General features: G+C 38.5%; 1 protein-coding gene across 1 annotated transcript in view; it reads left to right on the top strand.

Annotated features, from left to right (window-relative positions):
- The window catches only part of ing3 (inhibitor of growth family, member 3), a 48,633-nt gene extending 33,385 nt beyond the window's left edge, over positions 1–15,248 (top strand). The window contains exons 9-12 of the mRNA XM_072267566.1: positions 2,761–2,948; positions 12,352–12,532; positions 14,206–14,244; positions 14,509–15,248. Coding sequence (XP_072123667.1) covers positions 2,761–2,948; positions 12,352–12,532; positions 14,206–14,244; positions 14,509–14,625 — 525 coding nt within the window. The 3' untranslated portion in view covers positions 14,626–15,248. The remainder of the gene's footprint in view (positions 1–2,760; positions 2,949–12,351; positions 12,533–14,205; positions 14,245–14,508) is intronic.
- The last annotated feature ends 1,480 nt before the right edge of the window (positions 15,249–16,728 follow it).

Raw genomic sequence — 16,728 nt, 5'->3', positions numbered from 1 at the left:
CAATCCAAAAACACTACCCAATAGCTGTTTATTAGGGAGCTTCTCAGTGATTAAGGAACAAAAGTCTCCACTACCAAAGATACTTAGGAATAGCCAATAAAGACTGACAATGCCAGCAACTCCTTTGCCTGTAAGTGTATTATTAAAAACAAATAAAAATCTGCATCACAAGCCGAGAAAATAATTAACCAAGTTCCAATTCCTGAACTGCTACATACAGTGCCTATAAAAAGTATTCAACCCCCTTTGAAGCTTTCACGTTTTATTGTTTATACAACATTGAATCACAGTGGATTTAATTTGGCTTTCTAACTTTGGCTCAAGTCAAAATGTAAACAGATCTCTACAAAGTAATCTAAATTAATTACAAATATAAAGCACAATAATTGATTGCATAAGTATCAATTATTGCCGAAGGGTCTCAGCCCGAAACGTCGACTGTACTCTTTTCCATAGATGCTGTCTGGTCTGCTGAGTTCCTTCAGCATTTTGTGTGTGTTGCTTGGATTTCTAGCATCTGCAGGTTTTCCTTGTTTGTGACTGGTGCAGCCAGTTGGTTTTGGAAGTCACATAATTAGTTAAACAGGGATCTATTTTTGGTGACCTGTGTGCAGTCAAGGTGTCTCAATTGATTGTTGTAAAAATACACCTGTATCTGGAAGATCCAACTGCTGGTGAGTCAGTATCCTGGCAAAAACTGCACCATGAAGACAAAAGAACACTCCAAGCAACTCTGCAGAAAAGTTATTAAAAAGCACGAGTCAGGAGATGGATACAAGAAAATTGCCATGTCACTGAATATCTCTTGGAGTGCAGTTAAGTCAATCGTCAAGAAATGGAAAGAATATGGCACAGCTGTAAATCTGCTAGAGCAGCCCATCCTCAAAAACTGAGTGACTGTGAAAGAAGGGGACTAGTGAAGGAGGCCACCAAGAGACCTACGACAATTCTGGAGGAACTACAAGTCTCAGTGGCTGAGATAGGAGAGACTGCACATACAACAACTGTTGGCCAGGTGCTTCACTAGTTACAGTTTTATGGGAGAGTGGCCAAGAGAAAGCCTCTATTGAAAAAAACTCACATGAAATCTTGGCTAGCATTTGCCAGAAGGCATGTGGGAGATTCTGTAGTTAACTGGAAGAAGGTTCTGTGGTCTGATGAAACCAAAATTTAGCTTTTTGACCATAAGACTAAATGCTGTGTTTGGTGTAAGCCAAACACTGCACATAATCAAAAACATACAACCACTACTGTGAAACATGGTGGTGGCTGTATCATGCTGTGAGGATGCTTCACTGCGGCAGGCCGTGGGCAGTTTCGACGATAAGACATAGGAGCAAAATTAGGCCATTTGGCCCATCGAGTCTGCTCCGCCATTGAATCATGCCTATTCCTTTTTTTCTCTCTTCCTTAACCCCATTTCCCGGCCTTCTCCCTATAACTTTTGATGCCATATCCAATCAACAACCTATCGATCTCTGCCTTAAATAAACCCAACAACTTGGCCACCAGAGCTGCACATGGCAACAAATTCCACAAGTTCACCACCTTCTGGCAAAAGAAAGTTCTCCGCATCTGTGTTTTGAATAGACGCCCCTCTATCCTGAGGCTGTGCGCTCTTGTCCTATACTCTTCCCCCATGGGAAACATCCTTTCCACATCGACACTGTCTAGGCCTTTCAACATTCAAAAGGTTTCAATGAGACCCCCCCCCCCCATCCTTCTAAATTCCAGCGAGTACAGACGCAGAGCCATCAAACGTTCCTCGTATGATAACCCTTTTATTCCTGGGATCATCCTTGTGAACCTCCTCCAGACCCTCTCCAATGCCAGCACATCTCTTCTAAGATGAGGAGCCCCAAACTGTACACAATACTCAAGGTGAGGCTTCACCAGTGCCTTATAAAGCCTCAGCATCACATCCCTGCTCTTGTAAGGTAGAGGGTAAAATGAATGCAGCAAAATACAGGGAAGTCCTGGAGGAAAACCTGATGCAGTGTGCAAGAGAACTGCGACCTGGGAGGAGATATGTTTTCCAGAAAGACCATGACCCTAAGCATGAAGCCAAAGCTACACCGGCATGGCTTAAAAACAACAAGGTTAATGTCCTGGAGTGGCCAACTCAGAGTCCAGGCCACAATCTAATTGAGAATTTGTGGCTGGACTTGAAAAGAGCTGTACTCTCACGATCCCCGTGTAATCTTACAGAGCTTGAACAGTTTTATAAAGTAGAATGGGGAAAAATTACAGTATCCAGATGTGCAAAGCTGATAGAGACCTATCCACCCAGACTCAAGGTTGTAATTCCTGCCAAAGGTGCATCTACTAAATACTGACCTGAAAGGGGTAATTTTTACAATAAATTATTTTGTGTTTAATAATTGTAATAAATTTAGACCAATTTGTAGAAACTTGTTTTCACTTTGACACGAAAGAGTAGTTTCTGTTGATCAGTGTCAAAAAGCTAAATTAAATCCTCTGTGATTCAATGTTGTAAAACAATAAAACATGAAAATTTTCAAAGGGGGAATGTTTTTATAGGCACTGTATTTCAATTTTTCAACTCTTGCCTTATGTGTAATATTAGTTACACAAATGTTAAATATTAGTGTGAATGTATTGTGATGGTGCCATAACTAAATACTTTTAAGAATTATATATCCTAACACTTGTAAGTTGAATGAAAAAGTGTTGTTAAATATTGAAAATTAATGATACAGCTCTATTTTATATTTGTACTTTATTTGCTTTTATTATAAGATGAAGGAGGGGAGAAGAACATCTACTATAAAGGCCACTTATGAAGCATTCAAAAACAATGATTTTCAACTTACACGAGATTTCACTATTTCAAGAGAATCAACAGGCTATTCCTCAACACTAGCCTCGACACTTACACAGACATTACCTACGTCAGCCACAGATTCACGCAGTGGTCGTAAAAATAAGTAAGTGCTTTCATTATTGGTGAGTTTTTTTTTAATTTGTTTGCTATGATTTTACTTAATATGGTTCTGAATGCTTCTTTTACAAATTATTAACAATTAGCCAGTATAAACTACATGCTAAAATAAATCCTAAAGTTTTGTTCATTTTATTAATAGATTTTGCAACCATAAGCATGTATATAATGAACATTTTTAATGCAACAACATGGCATCTTAGCCCATCACCCCTATTGGGACGTAGGCCACTGAAGCCGCTCATCAGGGTTCTCTGTCCTGGGCCAGTCTTTCAAGATGTGCCCAGGTGTAGCCTACCTTTGCAGATCCTTTCACTCCCAGGGATGAGGTCTTTGGAGCTTCTATAGCAGTAGGTTTTTACAGGATGAGGTTACTAGCCCCATGCCTTACCTTCCTCCTTTCGCATCCAGGCTTGAGACCATCCATGGCGGAGTAACTGTTAATTCAAGCGGAAGTAAAATTCTTCATTGAATTATAATTCTTGTCACTTTGTTGATGTATTCAGCCCAGACTGTAAATTTAGATTTTATTTATACTTTATCTGTTTTGTAACAAGATTGCAGTAATTGAAAAATTATTGTGAGTAGTACCTGTTCTGTCTCTGTTGATGAAGGAATTCACCAAATCATTTAAAAATTATTGGCAGAAGTTTGTTTTGTCTCTGGGTTTGATAAGTAATCATAAATTAAGAAGGAATGGAAAGCAATTTGAAAATCAAGAAAACTGCACAAGTTTCAAATTTAACATAAAAATAAAAAATGCTGGAAACATTCAACAGGTCAGGCAGCATCTGTGGAAAGCAGAAGCAGTTAACATTTTAGGCCGAAGAACCTTTATTAGAACCTTCATCAGAACCTTCAGTATTTTTGTTGGAACTCAGGGCTGAGTAAGGTTTAGCTATGAATTAAACTTCTTAAAAATCTAATTTTTAGGATTATATATGTTTGCAGTTCATATATAAGAACAAACTATTTAAATTTGATATTTGCATGTATTGAAAACTTATTTTAAAATTATATTCATTTCTTACTTGCTCGTATTTAAACACAACAAAAACCTCCAAGCTGAAACTTTCACTTGTAAATTGTGACCTTGGTTTTCTGCTTTTTTTTTTGTTTCTTTATTTTTAATTCAATGTGAAGTAAACTTGCTGAAGTGTAAGCTTATGTTTAGGACTTGTACCTTGCCTGTAGTTGACTCTCTACTTGTAGTTCCTTGTTTTTGATATTTTGATACTTATATAGCGGGGGAATGGCAAAAAACAAAATACCTTTTACACCAAAAAGTTCTTCATTGTAAAAAAAAAATTGAGTTAGATTAGTTTTTAACACTTTTTTATCAGTCCTGAACTGGGCACCATCCAAGGAGTGTGAACCAAACTACAAAGAGCTGAGGCCTTTAATTTGTGCCTTGAGCCTTGTTATTATTGGGAAAGCTGCCAACACCATTTGCACTTTCCGTACCAAGAATGTTAATGAACAGTTAATATTTGACAAATCAAGATATGTAACCTAGTAATCTTTGTGGGAGTATTGGTTTATTGTAGCAATTTTGCGATCAATTATTGCAGAATCAAAAAAACGTAGCAATAGCCTGATACACCTAATGCCTCTGCAGGTCATAGCATTATCTGATTTTGGCTTCAGAAGGGACAGGGTGCCTTGATTACAGTACAAATATTATTAAAATGCATTTGACAATATTCAAATTGCTTTTGATTAGACCAGATTATATGAAGCAAATGCTCATGGGGTACATAAGCATTACAGGTAATTTACTAAGCTGTTTACGCTTGAACAAATAAGGCAGTGTTAGAATGCAGAGAAATGATCAAAAGTTGCAGTAGTAGAAACCATTAAAGGTAATAAACAAGCACCAGTCATCAATCTACTACTTCTGTATCTTACACTCACATTAAAGGTATATTGGAGGCTGTATCAACAAGGCTGCTATCCACCAGGTTGACAACTGTACTTTATTGGCGACTTAAACAGCCCACAGCCACTTGACGTAACGAGTTCTTCTTGATGTAATTAGTTTTTTAAATTAATCCCAGTATTTGCACATAGCAGTTTTGAAACAGATGACAATAATTTAAATATGTTTCAAGAGGATGTAGTACTTATAAAAGAACAAGGATGGAAATCACAATATATATTGTGAGTTCAGTACTGTATTAAAAATAGACATGTATTGATTGTACTAGAATGTTACTTCTGGAAATTCATTGTGTTATAATGGGTAGAATGGAAAAAAAGCAAGCAGTTAGAAGATCAGAAGCACTAGCAGGTTACTCTGAGATTGATATGCTAAGACTTGAAAGATTGTAAGGAGTGTGATGAATTACGTTCCAGGCCAGCCATAGGTGGGTTGAACATTTCAGTGCATACAGACCCAAAAATACTTAGATGGAAGACAACCGGATATTTTCCAAAGGAACCTAAACAAGTCATGGGTGGCTCTTCGGATAAACAAATATTTAATGTTAATGAGTCAGACACCTTTTGGAAAAGTTTTTTCTTGTGTGTATTCATCTAAAGGGATAAGAATTTAAGAAACAGAAGACTTCATGGACATACAGGTACTCCAAATTCAAGTGTTGGTGTTGGATAATGGTCCAAGTAAAGGACCACAAGGATGTTGGCATCATCCGTATCAATACAGGCACTTTGCCTACTGAAATGGCTGCAGCCTAATTGCTGTACTACCTCCACCAACCTGGCTTCAAAACAAGCATCAACAGAAGTCTTGCATCAGAAGATCAGTGTTGAAATCCTGTAGTACACATACAGCTCTTCTCATACAGTCCCTCGCAAATAACCTGCCAACTCTGAGACGCAGAAGTTCACAGCTTATTGACTTCTCTAAAGTTTGCAATAATTAGTACCTGTGATGAGAAAGTTTGACTCAATCAAAGAACCAAGTCTAGTTTACTGAGAATGATAAGGTTGTTGAGGAACTAGCTGCAAACAAGGTGTTCTGGATTGAAATTGCACTGTCACTTAGGTGAAAGAAGAAGGTGTTCATGCACCTGAAGGCAGAGGCTCAGTAAAAAAAAAAAAGTGACCTAAAGAACTGATGGTGGTGGAGACAACAGACGACTGAGCGATGATAGCCATAATGTGTATCATGGTGCTGATGATCAGCACTGTAAAAGCCATTTATGGCCCAAACATTCAAGGCTCTATTCTACTGAGAACCATGAACAGGACCAAACTCGTCAGGGACAGAGAAGCAGTCAACTCTGATTAGAAGAAAAAACCTCAAAGATCTCTCATCCTCAGCTCTGTCCTTGGTGTGAGTGCTCTTCGCAACATTGTGTTTGCAATCTTTTCTAGCCAGTCTTTCAGTCCTGACAAGAAGTCAAGAAAGCCAAATATTGACTTATAAAAAACAAAGCCTCTAGAGCAGATAGCAACCCAGTTGAAATTCTAAAATTCAGCAGTGAAGATCTTGAGTCACAAATTCACAATTTTGGTGTCTACATCTGAGAAGAATATGTACTAAAGGACCTCTGAGATGCCATAATCAAGACTATCTTTAAGAGAAAAGTGTACAGAGGGCTAAAGCATTGATTCCATCCATCTGGAGGTGTAGTAAATATGACCTTCACGTGACCATGCCAGCAAAAATGCAGGGAGCAGCACTTAATACAATAGCTCCTTTGACTTCAGTAAATATTTTGATTCCATCAATTGGGAACAATTTTAGAACACCCATCTTAAATTTAGCTGCCCAGAAGAATTTATCTCCAACTTCTGTTTAATGAAGGTACAACCCCTTGATACTTACTAGTTGACCTGCACAGAACCAATTTCATTGAAAACTGATGTCAAACAAGGTTGATCATTGCCTGGCATTTTTCTCAGCAAATCTTCCCACTGACATGGAGTTAATCTAAAAATGAATAGGAAACTGTTCAACACACAGCAGATGCTGCCCAGAACCAAGTTGACCCAATACTCAAGAGCTAGTATGTCATACAGACAACACTAACTCTTGCCCAAATCTGGAAGCTGAGCTACCAGACACTGTCAACTTATTCACCAAAGGATAAAGCATGACTCAGGATCCATAAATGAAAGTTCTGTATCAATTTGCTCCTACTACACTATTCTGACTCCAGCAAAGGAAGATTAACAGTATGACCCTGGAAAACTTGGATTATTTCACGAGTTACCTGAGTGGCATGATTAGTACAAATGTTTTACAGTGGCAGTGATCAGCAATTAGGGTTTGATTCTTGTGGCTGTCTAAAGAGGTAGTACGTTCTCCCCATGACAGTGTGGATTTCCTCTAGGTGCTATGGGGCCCTCCTACATTCCAAAGACATACAGGTTAGCGTTAGTGAGTTGTGGACATGCTATGTAGGCGCCAGAAGTGTGGTGACACTTGTAGGCTGCCCCCAGCGCAATCTTTGGACTGTGTTGGTCATTGATGTTAAAACGGACCATTTCACTTATACTTTGATGTACACATGACGAGGATCTTTACCTCCCATCATACAGAGACATCATTGATTGAAATTGACAACTGTATTTAATGCATCACCACAACCAATGATTGGTTGAGGGTAAAGATACAAGAAAAAGACCTTAGACCTGGCAGAAAACTTTTGGTCTACCAAGCACTACTATAAGCTTCCAAGATTTGGGCTACCCATATTATCTATCTCAAAGCACAGGAAAAGCTATATCAATGCTCTCTACAAAATTCTTCTAATTTACTAGAGATGTATGTGAGCAAACATCTGTGTCCTCTCCCCGGGAAAATCCTAAGCACCAGCTGCGTTCTATTAACTTTGTTGGGCAGACCATATTGTTTGCTTGTCTGAACTTCATGAAGCAGACGCTCTACTTGAAATTCAGACATGGGAAGAGATAGCTAGAGTGGGGAGAAAGTTCAAGGCTTCGGCTCATGACAGTGCTCAAAAGGGAGAAGAGTATTTGCAAACTGAAAACTTTGAGGCCATGCATTGGGAAACAAGTCACTCTCAATCCCATGGAACTGAAAATGTAAAATTTACCAGCACTACTAACATCCAAATACTAGTGACAACTTTTCATACCCCCCCCAACCATTATCTCCTTTACTACCATGTCAACCTGCACTTGTACTTGTATGGGAAGATATGAATCAGGAGCTTGTATAGACCATATACAGTGCCTACAAAAAGTATCCACTCCCTTTTGGAAATTTTCATGTTTTATTGTTTTACAACATTAAATCGCAGTGGGTTTAATTAGGCTTGTTTGATACTAAACAAAAAAAGATTCTTTCATGTCAAACTGAAAACAGACCTCTACAAAGTGATATAGATTAATCACAAGTATAAAAAAGATTGATTCTTTCATGTCAAACTGAAAACAGACCTCTACAAAGTGATATAAATTAATCACAAGTATAAAAAAGATTGATTGCATTAAGTAGTCATCTCCTTCAAGCTAGTATTTAGTAGATGTACCTTTGGCAGCAAGTACAGCTTTTTGTCTTTGTGGGTAGGTTTCTATCAGCTTTGCACATCTGGACACTGTAATTTTTTTCCCTTTCCTGTTTACAAAACTGCTCAAGTTCTGTCAGATTGCATGGGGCTTGTGAGTGAACAGCCATTTTCCAGCCAAAAATTCTAAATTGGATTGCGGTCTGGACTCTGACTTGGTCACTTCAGGGCATTAACTTTGTTGTTTTTAAGCCATTTCTGTGTAGCTTTGGCTTTATGCTTAGGGTCATTGTCTTGCTGGAAAACAAATCTTCTCCCAAGTTACAGTTCTCTTGCAAACTGCATCAGGTTTTCCTCCAGGATATTACCCCCTACCTTCACAAGCCTCACAGACCTGCTGCACTGAAGCATTCCACAGCATGATCCAGCCACCACCATGCTACACAATAGGGATGGTGTGTTTTTGATAATGTGCTGTGTTTTGCTTACGCCAAACATTGCGTTTAGTTTGATGGCCAAAAAGCTAAATTTTGGTTTCATCAGCCGATAGAACCTCCTTCCAGCTGACTTCAGAGTCTACTACGTACCTTCTGGCAAACTCAGCCGAGGTTTCATGTGAGGTTTTTTTAACAGAGGCTTTCTCTTGGCCACTCTCCCATAAAGCTGCAACTGGTGAAGTATGGGCAACAGTTGTTGTATGTGCAGTCTCTCCCATCTCAGCCACTGAAGCTTTTAATTCCTCCAGAGTCATCATGGGTCTCTTGGTGGGCCCCTTCATTCGTCAACACACACGAAACGCTGGTGGAACGCAGCAGGCCAGGCAGCATCCATAGGAAGAGGCACAGTTGACGTTTCAAGCCGAGACCCTTTGTCAGGACTAACTGAAAGAAGAGGTAGTCAGAGATTCAAAAGTGGGAGGGGGAGGGGGATATCCGAAATGATAGGAAAAGACAGGAGGGGGAGGGATGGAGCTAAGAGCTGGAAAGTTGATTGGCAAAAGGGATACAAGGCTGGAGAAGGGAGAGGATCATGGGATGGGAGGCCTAGGGGGCAAGAAAGTGGGAGGGGAGCACCAGAGGAAGATATAGTGAGAGGGACAGAGGGCAAAAAAAATAAAGAAAGGGGGAAAAAATAATAAATAATAGATAAATACATACATACATAAATAAGGGATGGGGTAAGAAGGGGAGGAGGGGCATTAACGGAAGTTAGAGAAGTCAATGTTCATGCCATCAGGTTGGAGGCTACCCATTCGGAATATAAGGTGGTGTTCCTCCAATCTGAGTGTGGCTTCATCTTGACAGTAGAGGAGGCCATGGATGGACACATCAGAATAGGAATGGGACATGAAATTAAAATGAGTGGCCACTGGGAGATCCTGCTTTCTCTGGTGGACAGAGCGTAGTTGTTCAGCGAAACGGTCTCCCAGTCTGCGTCGGGTCTCGCCAATACATAGAAGGCTGCACCGGACTCAGTATATCACACCAGCCGACTCTCAGGTGAAGTGTCGCCTCTCCTGGAAGGACTGCCTGGGGCCCTGAATGGTGGTGAGGGAGGAAGTGTAAGAGCATGTGTAGCACTTGTTCTACTTACAAGGATAAATGCCGGGAGGGAGATTGGTGGGAAGGGATCGGGGGGGACGAATGGATAAGGGAGTCGCGTAGGGAGCGATCCCTATGGAAAGTGGAAAAGGGGGGGGGGGAGAGGGAAAGATGTACTTGGTGGTGGAATCCCGTTGGAGGTGGTGGAAGTTACGGAGAATAATATGTTGGACCCGGAGGCTGGTGGGGTGGTAAGTGAGGACAAGGGGAACCCTATCCTTAGTGGGGTGGTGGGAGGATGGGGTGAGAGCATATGTGCGTGAAATGGGAGAGATGCGTTTGAGAGCAGAGTTGATGGTGGAGGAAGGTTAGCCCCTTTCTTTAATAAAGGAAGGCATCTCCTTTGTCCTGGAATGAAAAGCCTCATCCTGAGAGCAGATGAGGTGGAGACGGAGGAATTGCGAGAAGGGGATGGCATTTTTGCAAGAGATAGGGTGGGAAGAGGAATAGTCCAGATAACTGTGAGAGTCCGTAGGCTTATAGTAGACATCAGTAGACAAGCTGTCTTCAGAGAAAGAGACAGAAAGATCCAGAAAGGGGAGGGAGGTGTCGGGAATGGACCAGGTAAATTTGAGGGCAGGGTGAAAGTTGGGGGCAAAGTTAATGAAGTCAACGAGCTCAGCTTGCGTGCAGGAAGCAGCGCCAATACAGTCGTCAATGTAGCGAAGGAGAAGTGGGGGACGTATACCAGAATAGGCTTGGAACATGGATTGTTCCACAAATCCAAAAAAAAAAAGGCAGGCATAGCTGGGACCCATACGGGTGCCCATGGCTACGCCTTTAGTTTGGAGGAAGTGGGAAGAGCCAAGGGATAAATTATTAAAGGGTAAGGACTAATTCCGCTAGACGGAGGAGAGTGGTGGTAGAGGGGAACTAGTTAGGTCTGGAATCCAAAAAGAAGCGGGGAGCTTTGAGACCTTCCTGGTGGGGGATGGAGGTATATAGGGACTGGACATCCATGGTGAAAATAAAGTGGTGGGGGCCAGGGAACTTAAAGTCATTGAAAAAATTCAGAGCGTGAGAAGTGTCACGAACATAGGTGGGAAGGGATTGAACAAGGGGGGAGAAACAGTGTCGAGGTATTCAGAAATGAGTTTGGTGGGCAGGAGCAAGCTGAAAAAATGGGTCTACCTGGACAGGCAGTTTTGTGGATCTTGGGTAAGAGGTAGAAACGGGAAGTGTGGGGTGTGGGAGCTATAAGGTTGGTGGCAGTGGATAGGAGATCCCCAGATCCTTCATTCGTCCCCATCTTTCCCAGTCACTCAGTTTTCGAGGATGGGCTGCTCTAGGCAGATTTACAGCTGTGCCATATTCTTTGTATTTCTTGATGATTGACTTAACTGTACTCCAAAAGGTATTCAGTGTCTTGGAAATTTTCTTGTATCCATCTCCTGACTTGTGCTTTTCAGTAACCTTTTTGCAAAGTTGCTTGGAGTGTTCTTTTGTCTTCGTCAGTGGTCCCCAACCTCCAGGCCATGGACCAATACATTGCCGCGAAGAATGCAGCGGTGCAGCGGTGGCCGGAACGCACCCAGCACATCTTTAAGAGAAAAGCCGAAATAAACAAGCTAATTAATTAGGTGCCGCCCGGCATGTAAATGTCAGCCCAGATCAGAGGCGACGCAACAAGAGTCTTTTTTTGTTGATCAGTGCAAAAACAAGCCAAATTACATTAAATCCACTGTGATTCAATGTTGTAAACTAATAAATGAAAACTTCCCCGGGGGTGGGGGGGGGGTGGTTGAATACTTTTTATAGACACTGTATGTAGTCCCTCAAACTTTTGCATCATTCAATAGGATCATGGCTGTTTTGAATAATTCCCACACCACGGTTAAGCCTAGTAATCTATACTTTCCGTTTAATGTAAACCAAGGAACACCCATATCTGCATAATACTCAGATCACGTTTGTGCTACACCAAAGAGGATTCTATGCTTCACTGCTCTGTTGCACATCAGTGATAAATAGTGGCACAGCTGGTAGAGCTAATGCCTCACAGGTTTGGTGACTCATGTTCAATTCTAATCTTTGGATTAATTGACCACGGAACTGTTGCTCATGTGTGGATGGGTGGTGAAATCCGGGGAAAGTTGATGAGAATGTGACAAGAGGTTAAAGGGAAAATTAGTGAGAGAGTGAGATTGCTCTATGTGCGAGCATAGACTCGATGAGCCAAAATGTCCTCAAATATCATGAGGATATATAAATTTGTTTTAATTATTTTTTTCTGCTTATTTTGCCGGTATTTCTCAAAGTAATTGCTTTTTTACAGTTCATATTTTTTAAAAGTTGGTAAAATACAAAAAAATTAGGTTGCTATTTATAATTATCTATTTTTCCCCAGAAACAGCAAGTCTTCAAATCACCAATCATCGTCATCATCATCTTCATCATCATCATCATCATCATCAGTGGTAGCACAGGAAATCCCTCAGCAGATCCCAGTTTTACCAGAGTCTGATTCAAATAGCCAAGTCGATTGGACATATGATCCCAATGAACCTCGTTACTGTATATGCAATCAGGTAAGTTTGTAGTAGCAGGTAATTATGGATATTTAGATATAAGTGCACCTTATGTTCTGTTATTTTCATATATTTAAAAACTGAGGATACAATTTTTTCCCTAGAAATTCAGCTTTAAATTTTCAGTGGAGACACTTGAGACTCCAAATACTGGAATCTGGAGTGACAAATCAGATTTTTTTTGCTTTAAATATCAATGTCAATTTTTTAGCAATGAAGTTCACTTTATCTACAAATGTGTATAGTTTGGAGGCACATAATTGTTATAAGAATATATTGTAGCATTTACTGAGTGGAAGAAAATGGTGGTTCAATTTCCATTTAATGTAAATCATAAAGTGTACTTGGTTGTATATAGCAGCCATTACATGAAACATGTTTTAATTGAATAAATCAAATCCAATGCTGCCATAGATTGATGAACCTCATTCTAACTACCAGTTTATTCAAACTCTTGATTTTTCCTGTGGGATCAAAAAATAATTGAAGCTTCATGAAGACAATGACTAAACACATTTCTAAATACAGTGGATTCTGGTTTATTAGAACTTATCAGAACCAGTACATTTTGACCCAATTAAGTGATTGCCCCAATTACCCAAAGTTAAAAGGGTATAAAAAGATAAACTACTGTTTAACTGAGTCAAAAAAAAATGTATTTAAATGAAATACAGAACAAATTAGAACACTACCAATATTACTACATTAGAATAAAACTGTATTAGTTTCTAATAGTTATTAACAGAGGAGTTCATTCAATGTACTCTTAATTGTTCTTTTAAATGACTGTAAATGACCAAAATCAGCACAGACACCTAGTGCAGATATTGGACTACCTTCGTACAATGCTTTTGATGATTGCATTCTCAAAATCTTCATTTTCCTTATAACATTCAAAATGATTGTTGATACCTTCAAATTTCTCATAGTTCCGTAACTTGAAGTAATGAGGTCATTTCATTTTCACTCCCAGCCATTTCTGGCATCTCCAAGCCTGAAACTACAGTGAGCAAAACGGTTCCAAATTGTTTTACTGCTTATTTCCTGCCAACTATCAGTGACAAAAATCGCTGCTTTTTGAACACAAATAAACACAACTGATGCTATTTTAAAAAAAAACTTCACTGTAAGCAAAGTGTAGTGTTTAATTGCCACAGAAGTGCATGTCACTAATGCTAGTTAGAAATTTCAGCAACAGTCTCCTATCCCAGTTAAGCAGCATTGTGTCCCAAATAAATGAAGAAAAATCCCAGCTATTTTCGATTAGTTTTTGTTCTTTTAAGAGTAGTCACTAATAAGCTGATACCCCAATTAACCGTTGGCCAGTTCTGGATTAACCAGAATCCACTGTATTATTTGTAAAGAGGTGAAAAACATCGGCATGAGTTATCCACACTCAAGAATGTACAACTTGCTGAAGCGTAAAAAATTGTCACATTGGTCTAATTATGGATGTGAATGTTTTCATTACCAGACATGAAACAAAATAAATTAAACAACCTGTTTATTAAAGTTGGTGTTAATGCAGCAATAAATCTGAAATATAGGCTTGAGGAATTCCCCAATAAGGCACAGTCTATCTTAACTTGATGCACCTGTTAGTTAAATATAGACAACCAATCATTTACTGAGCTTAAATATAGCTTTTTTTTTTCCCTACCCTATCCTTACAGGTGTCCTATGGAGAAATGGTAGGATGTGATAATCAAGATGTAAGTATTTTTCCATTATCTTTTTTAACCATTACCGCTAGATTTTTTACACAAAACAGTGCAAATCACACCATGTGTTACTACTTATCAATGTTCATTCAAAATATTATGTTAATAAACAAAAATCAGATTAATAATACTCAGGGCAAATGTAGAATGCATATTCAGTACATACAATATTGCATGTTTTTTTAAAAAGTTAAACTTGATAAAATGAAACTGCTTTGTAATCAGGCTAACAACATTTATTTTTTTCTTTTAAAGTGCCCCATTGAGTGGTTTCATTATGGATGTGTTGGACTAACAGAAGCTCCTAAAGGAAAATGGTATTGTCCACAATGTACTGCAGCAATGAAGAGGCGTGGCAGTCGCCACAAGTGAAACTCAAAGACTGAGGAATTAATGTGACTGGTGCTTTGTCCAAACAAACAAACTTTAATAATATCGAATGGGAGCAACAAATCACTGCAATGAGTGACATATGTGCAGTGCTCTTGTATGTGTTCCTATCTGAGAATGTACAGCTTACTGATGTAAATTGGATTTTCAGTTTTTGTTTTAAGACACATGAAGATTAATTATCATTCTCTTAAAAATACTCTCTTAATTACCTAACTGAAGCAAAAAAATCCTAAATGTATAGTCAATATTTGTTTAAAGATGCTTTACTTTTGTGTTTAATTATTACTTCTGGAAAAATTAAAAGTTCAGCTGGCTGAAGTAAAATGCAATATTGGCAATAAAATCTTGTAGAGCTGACAAATGTTAATGTCCTGATACATAAACAAATATTTCTTTATCATGTGAATGCCAGTTTGTGCCATCAGTGTTCATTGTTTTGGTGCAGCACGTTTCTTATAAAGAACATAAAAATAAAATTATCAGGATGTCTTTGATACTAAACAGATTGAAAATGTTATGATGTGTTTCTGGAAACATGATTTTTCCACTTGTGTAAGACATGGCATTATTGTTTGACCAGTAAAAGTATAACAATTGGTGAAGTGTGATTTCATTTTTAACCATACCTGGAACCAAGATTGGATTATAGTTACAGAATAGCAAAATAGTTTTCTTGGAGACACCACTTAGTGCTCTTTATTCCATTGTAAGATCATATTTAAATTGGTAAAAATGTAGCCTACACCCATATTACAGATGTATTAATACTTCAAAACAGTATATTATCTATAGATTGATTGTCCTGAAATCAAAGGTGCAATACAAATGCAAATATTTCATACAGAATATGCTTCTGCAACTTCCATTACTTCAGTCTTTATTCTTTGTCTTCATTTTCATGTAGAGATTATATCAAAATCCTAATATTTTTAAAATTCCAAACTTGGATTACCCTAAAAATCTATGCCTAGCCTATCATATTTTAAATAGATTTAAAAATATTTTAAATACAGTCTCAGTACATTAAACACTGAATTACTCCTCCTCCTAGAGTCCTGAAAGTGAAGTTCACCATTATATGTGGATTGTTGATACAAGCATTAAAGTTAAAGGAACTAATGTCATAACATTTTCTTCATAAGAATGACTGGGTAAGAGGTGGCACTTGAATTCAGATTTCAAATCATTACAGGCATTGCATTTAGAGTACAAATCTAAGCAGCAGGTGATACTTGTTGGTTATTGTACAACAAAGTTATTACACGTGTCTAAGGTTGCTTTTTCAATTAAGAATTGCTAGGTTTACAGATTGATCAGCTGCTGGCACTTACAAGTTAATGTCATCAGACCTTGTTTCTAGTTTGGGCTTTATAATCTGGTCTGTTGACTTTATTTTGGAAGCATGTGATGTATTACTATTTGTAGTGGTGGTTGTCAACTTATTCTTGCTTGGCAATCTTACAAAAACAGTCATAATGTTTCTGCAACTATACTATATACAGGCTTCATGCAAAACTTGCAACATGAGAGTAAATAATGCAGCAATGCACTTTATAATGTTTACTTCAGGTATATATTGAATTCTGTGCATGAAATCCTGTTTTCCATATGTACAGAACAGTCCAATACTGTATAACACACCAGCACTTTCTCTGAAGATGCATGGTTTTATGATTTTACTATTATGATACATGTGGCCACTGAATGAGTATTCATAATGGTTTAACTGCTAAAACTTCATACAACTGACAATTCTAGATCTTTTCGTCTTTGGTTGTATCTTTTTATTTCTTGTCCTGTTTGTAAAGTTAACTTGACTCTCAGGAAGAAATTTTAAATTGTACAAATCTAGTGAGCACTTTTGGGTACTAATATTAACATCCGTTTGAAAAGAGTTAATAGATCCCTTTAACACATAAATCTTCTTTTCCATACGTCAGCAGAAAATATCCATTTAAATTATTCCCTTTATTTAATCTTGTACAAATTTTGATAGCTGATTTCTTGATGTGTAAAGTTGAAGTTCACTGGTACAGTCACTGTTAATTTGAAAATACTTAGGCAAAACATTGCAAATGCAAG

This window comes from Mobula birostris, chromosome 9, assembly GCF_030028105.1.
Source record: "Mobula birostris isolate sMobBir1 chromosome 9, sMobBir1.hap1, whole genome shotgun sequence".
Lineage (NCBI taxonomy): Eukaryota > Metazoa > Chordata > Chondrichthyes > Myliobatiformes > Myliobatidae > Mobula > Mobula birostris.
Note: the sequence above shows the minus strand (reverse complement) of the source record. Positions and strands in the feature narration are given on the sequence as shown.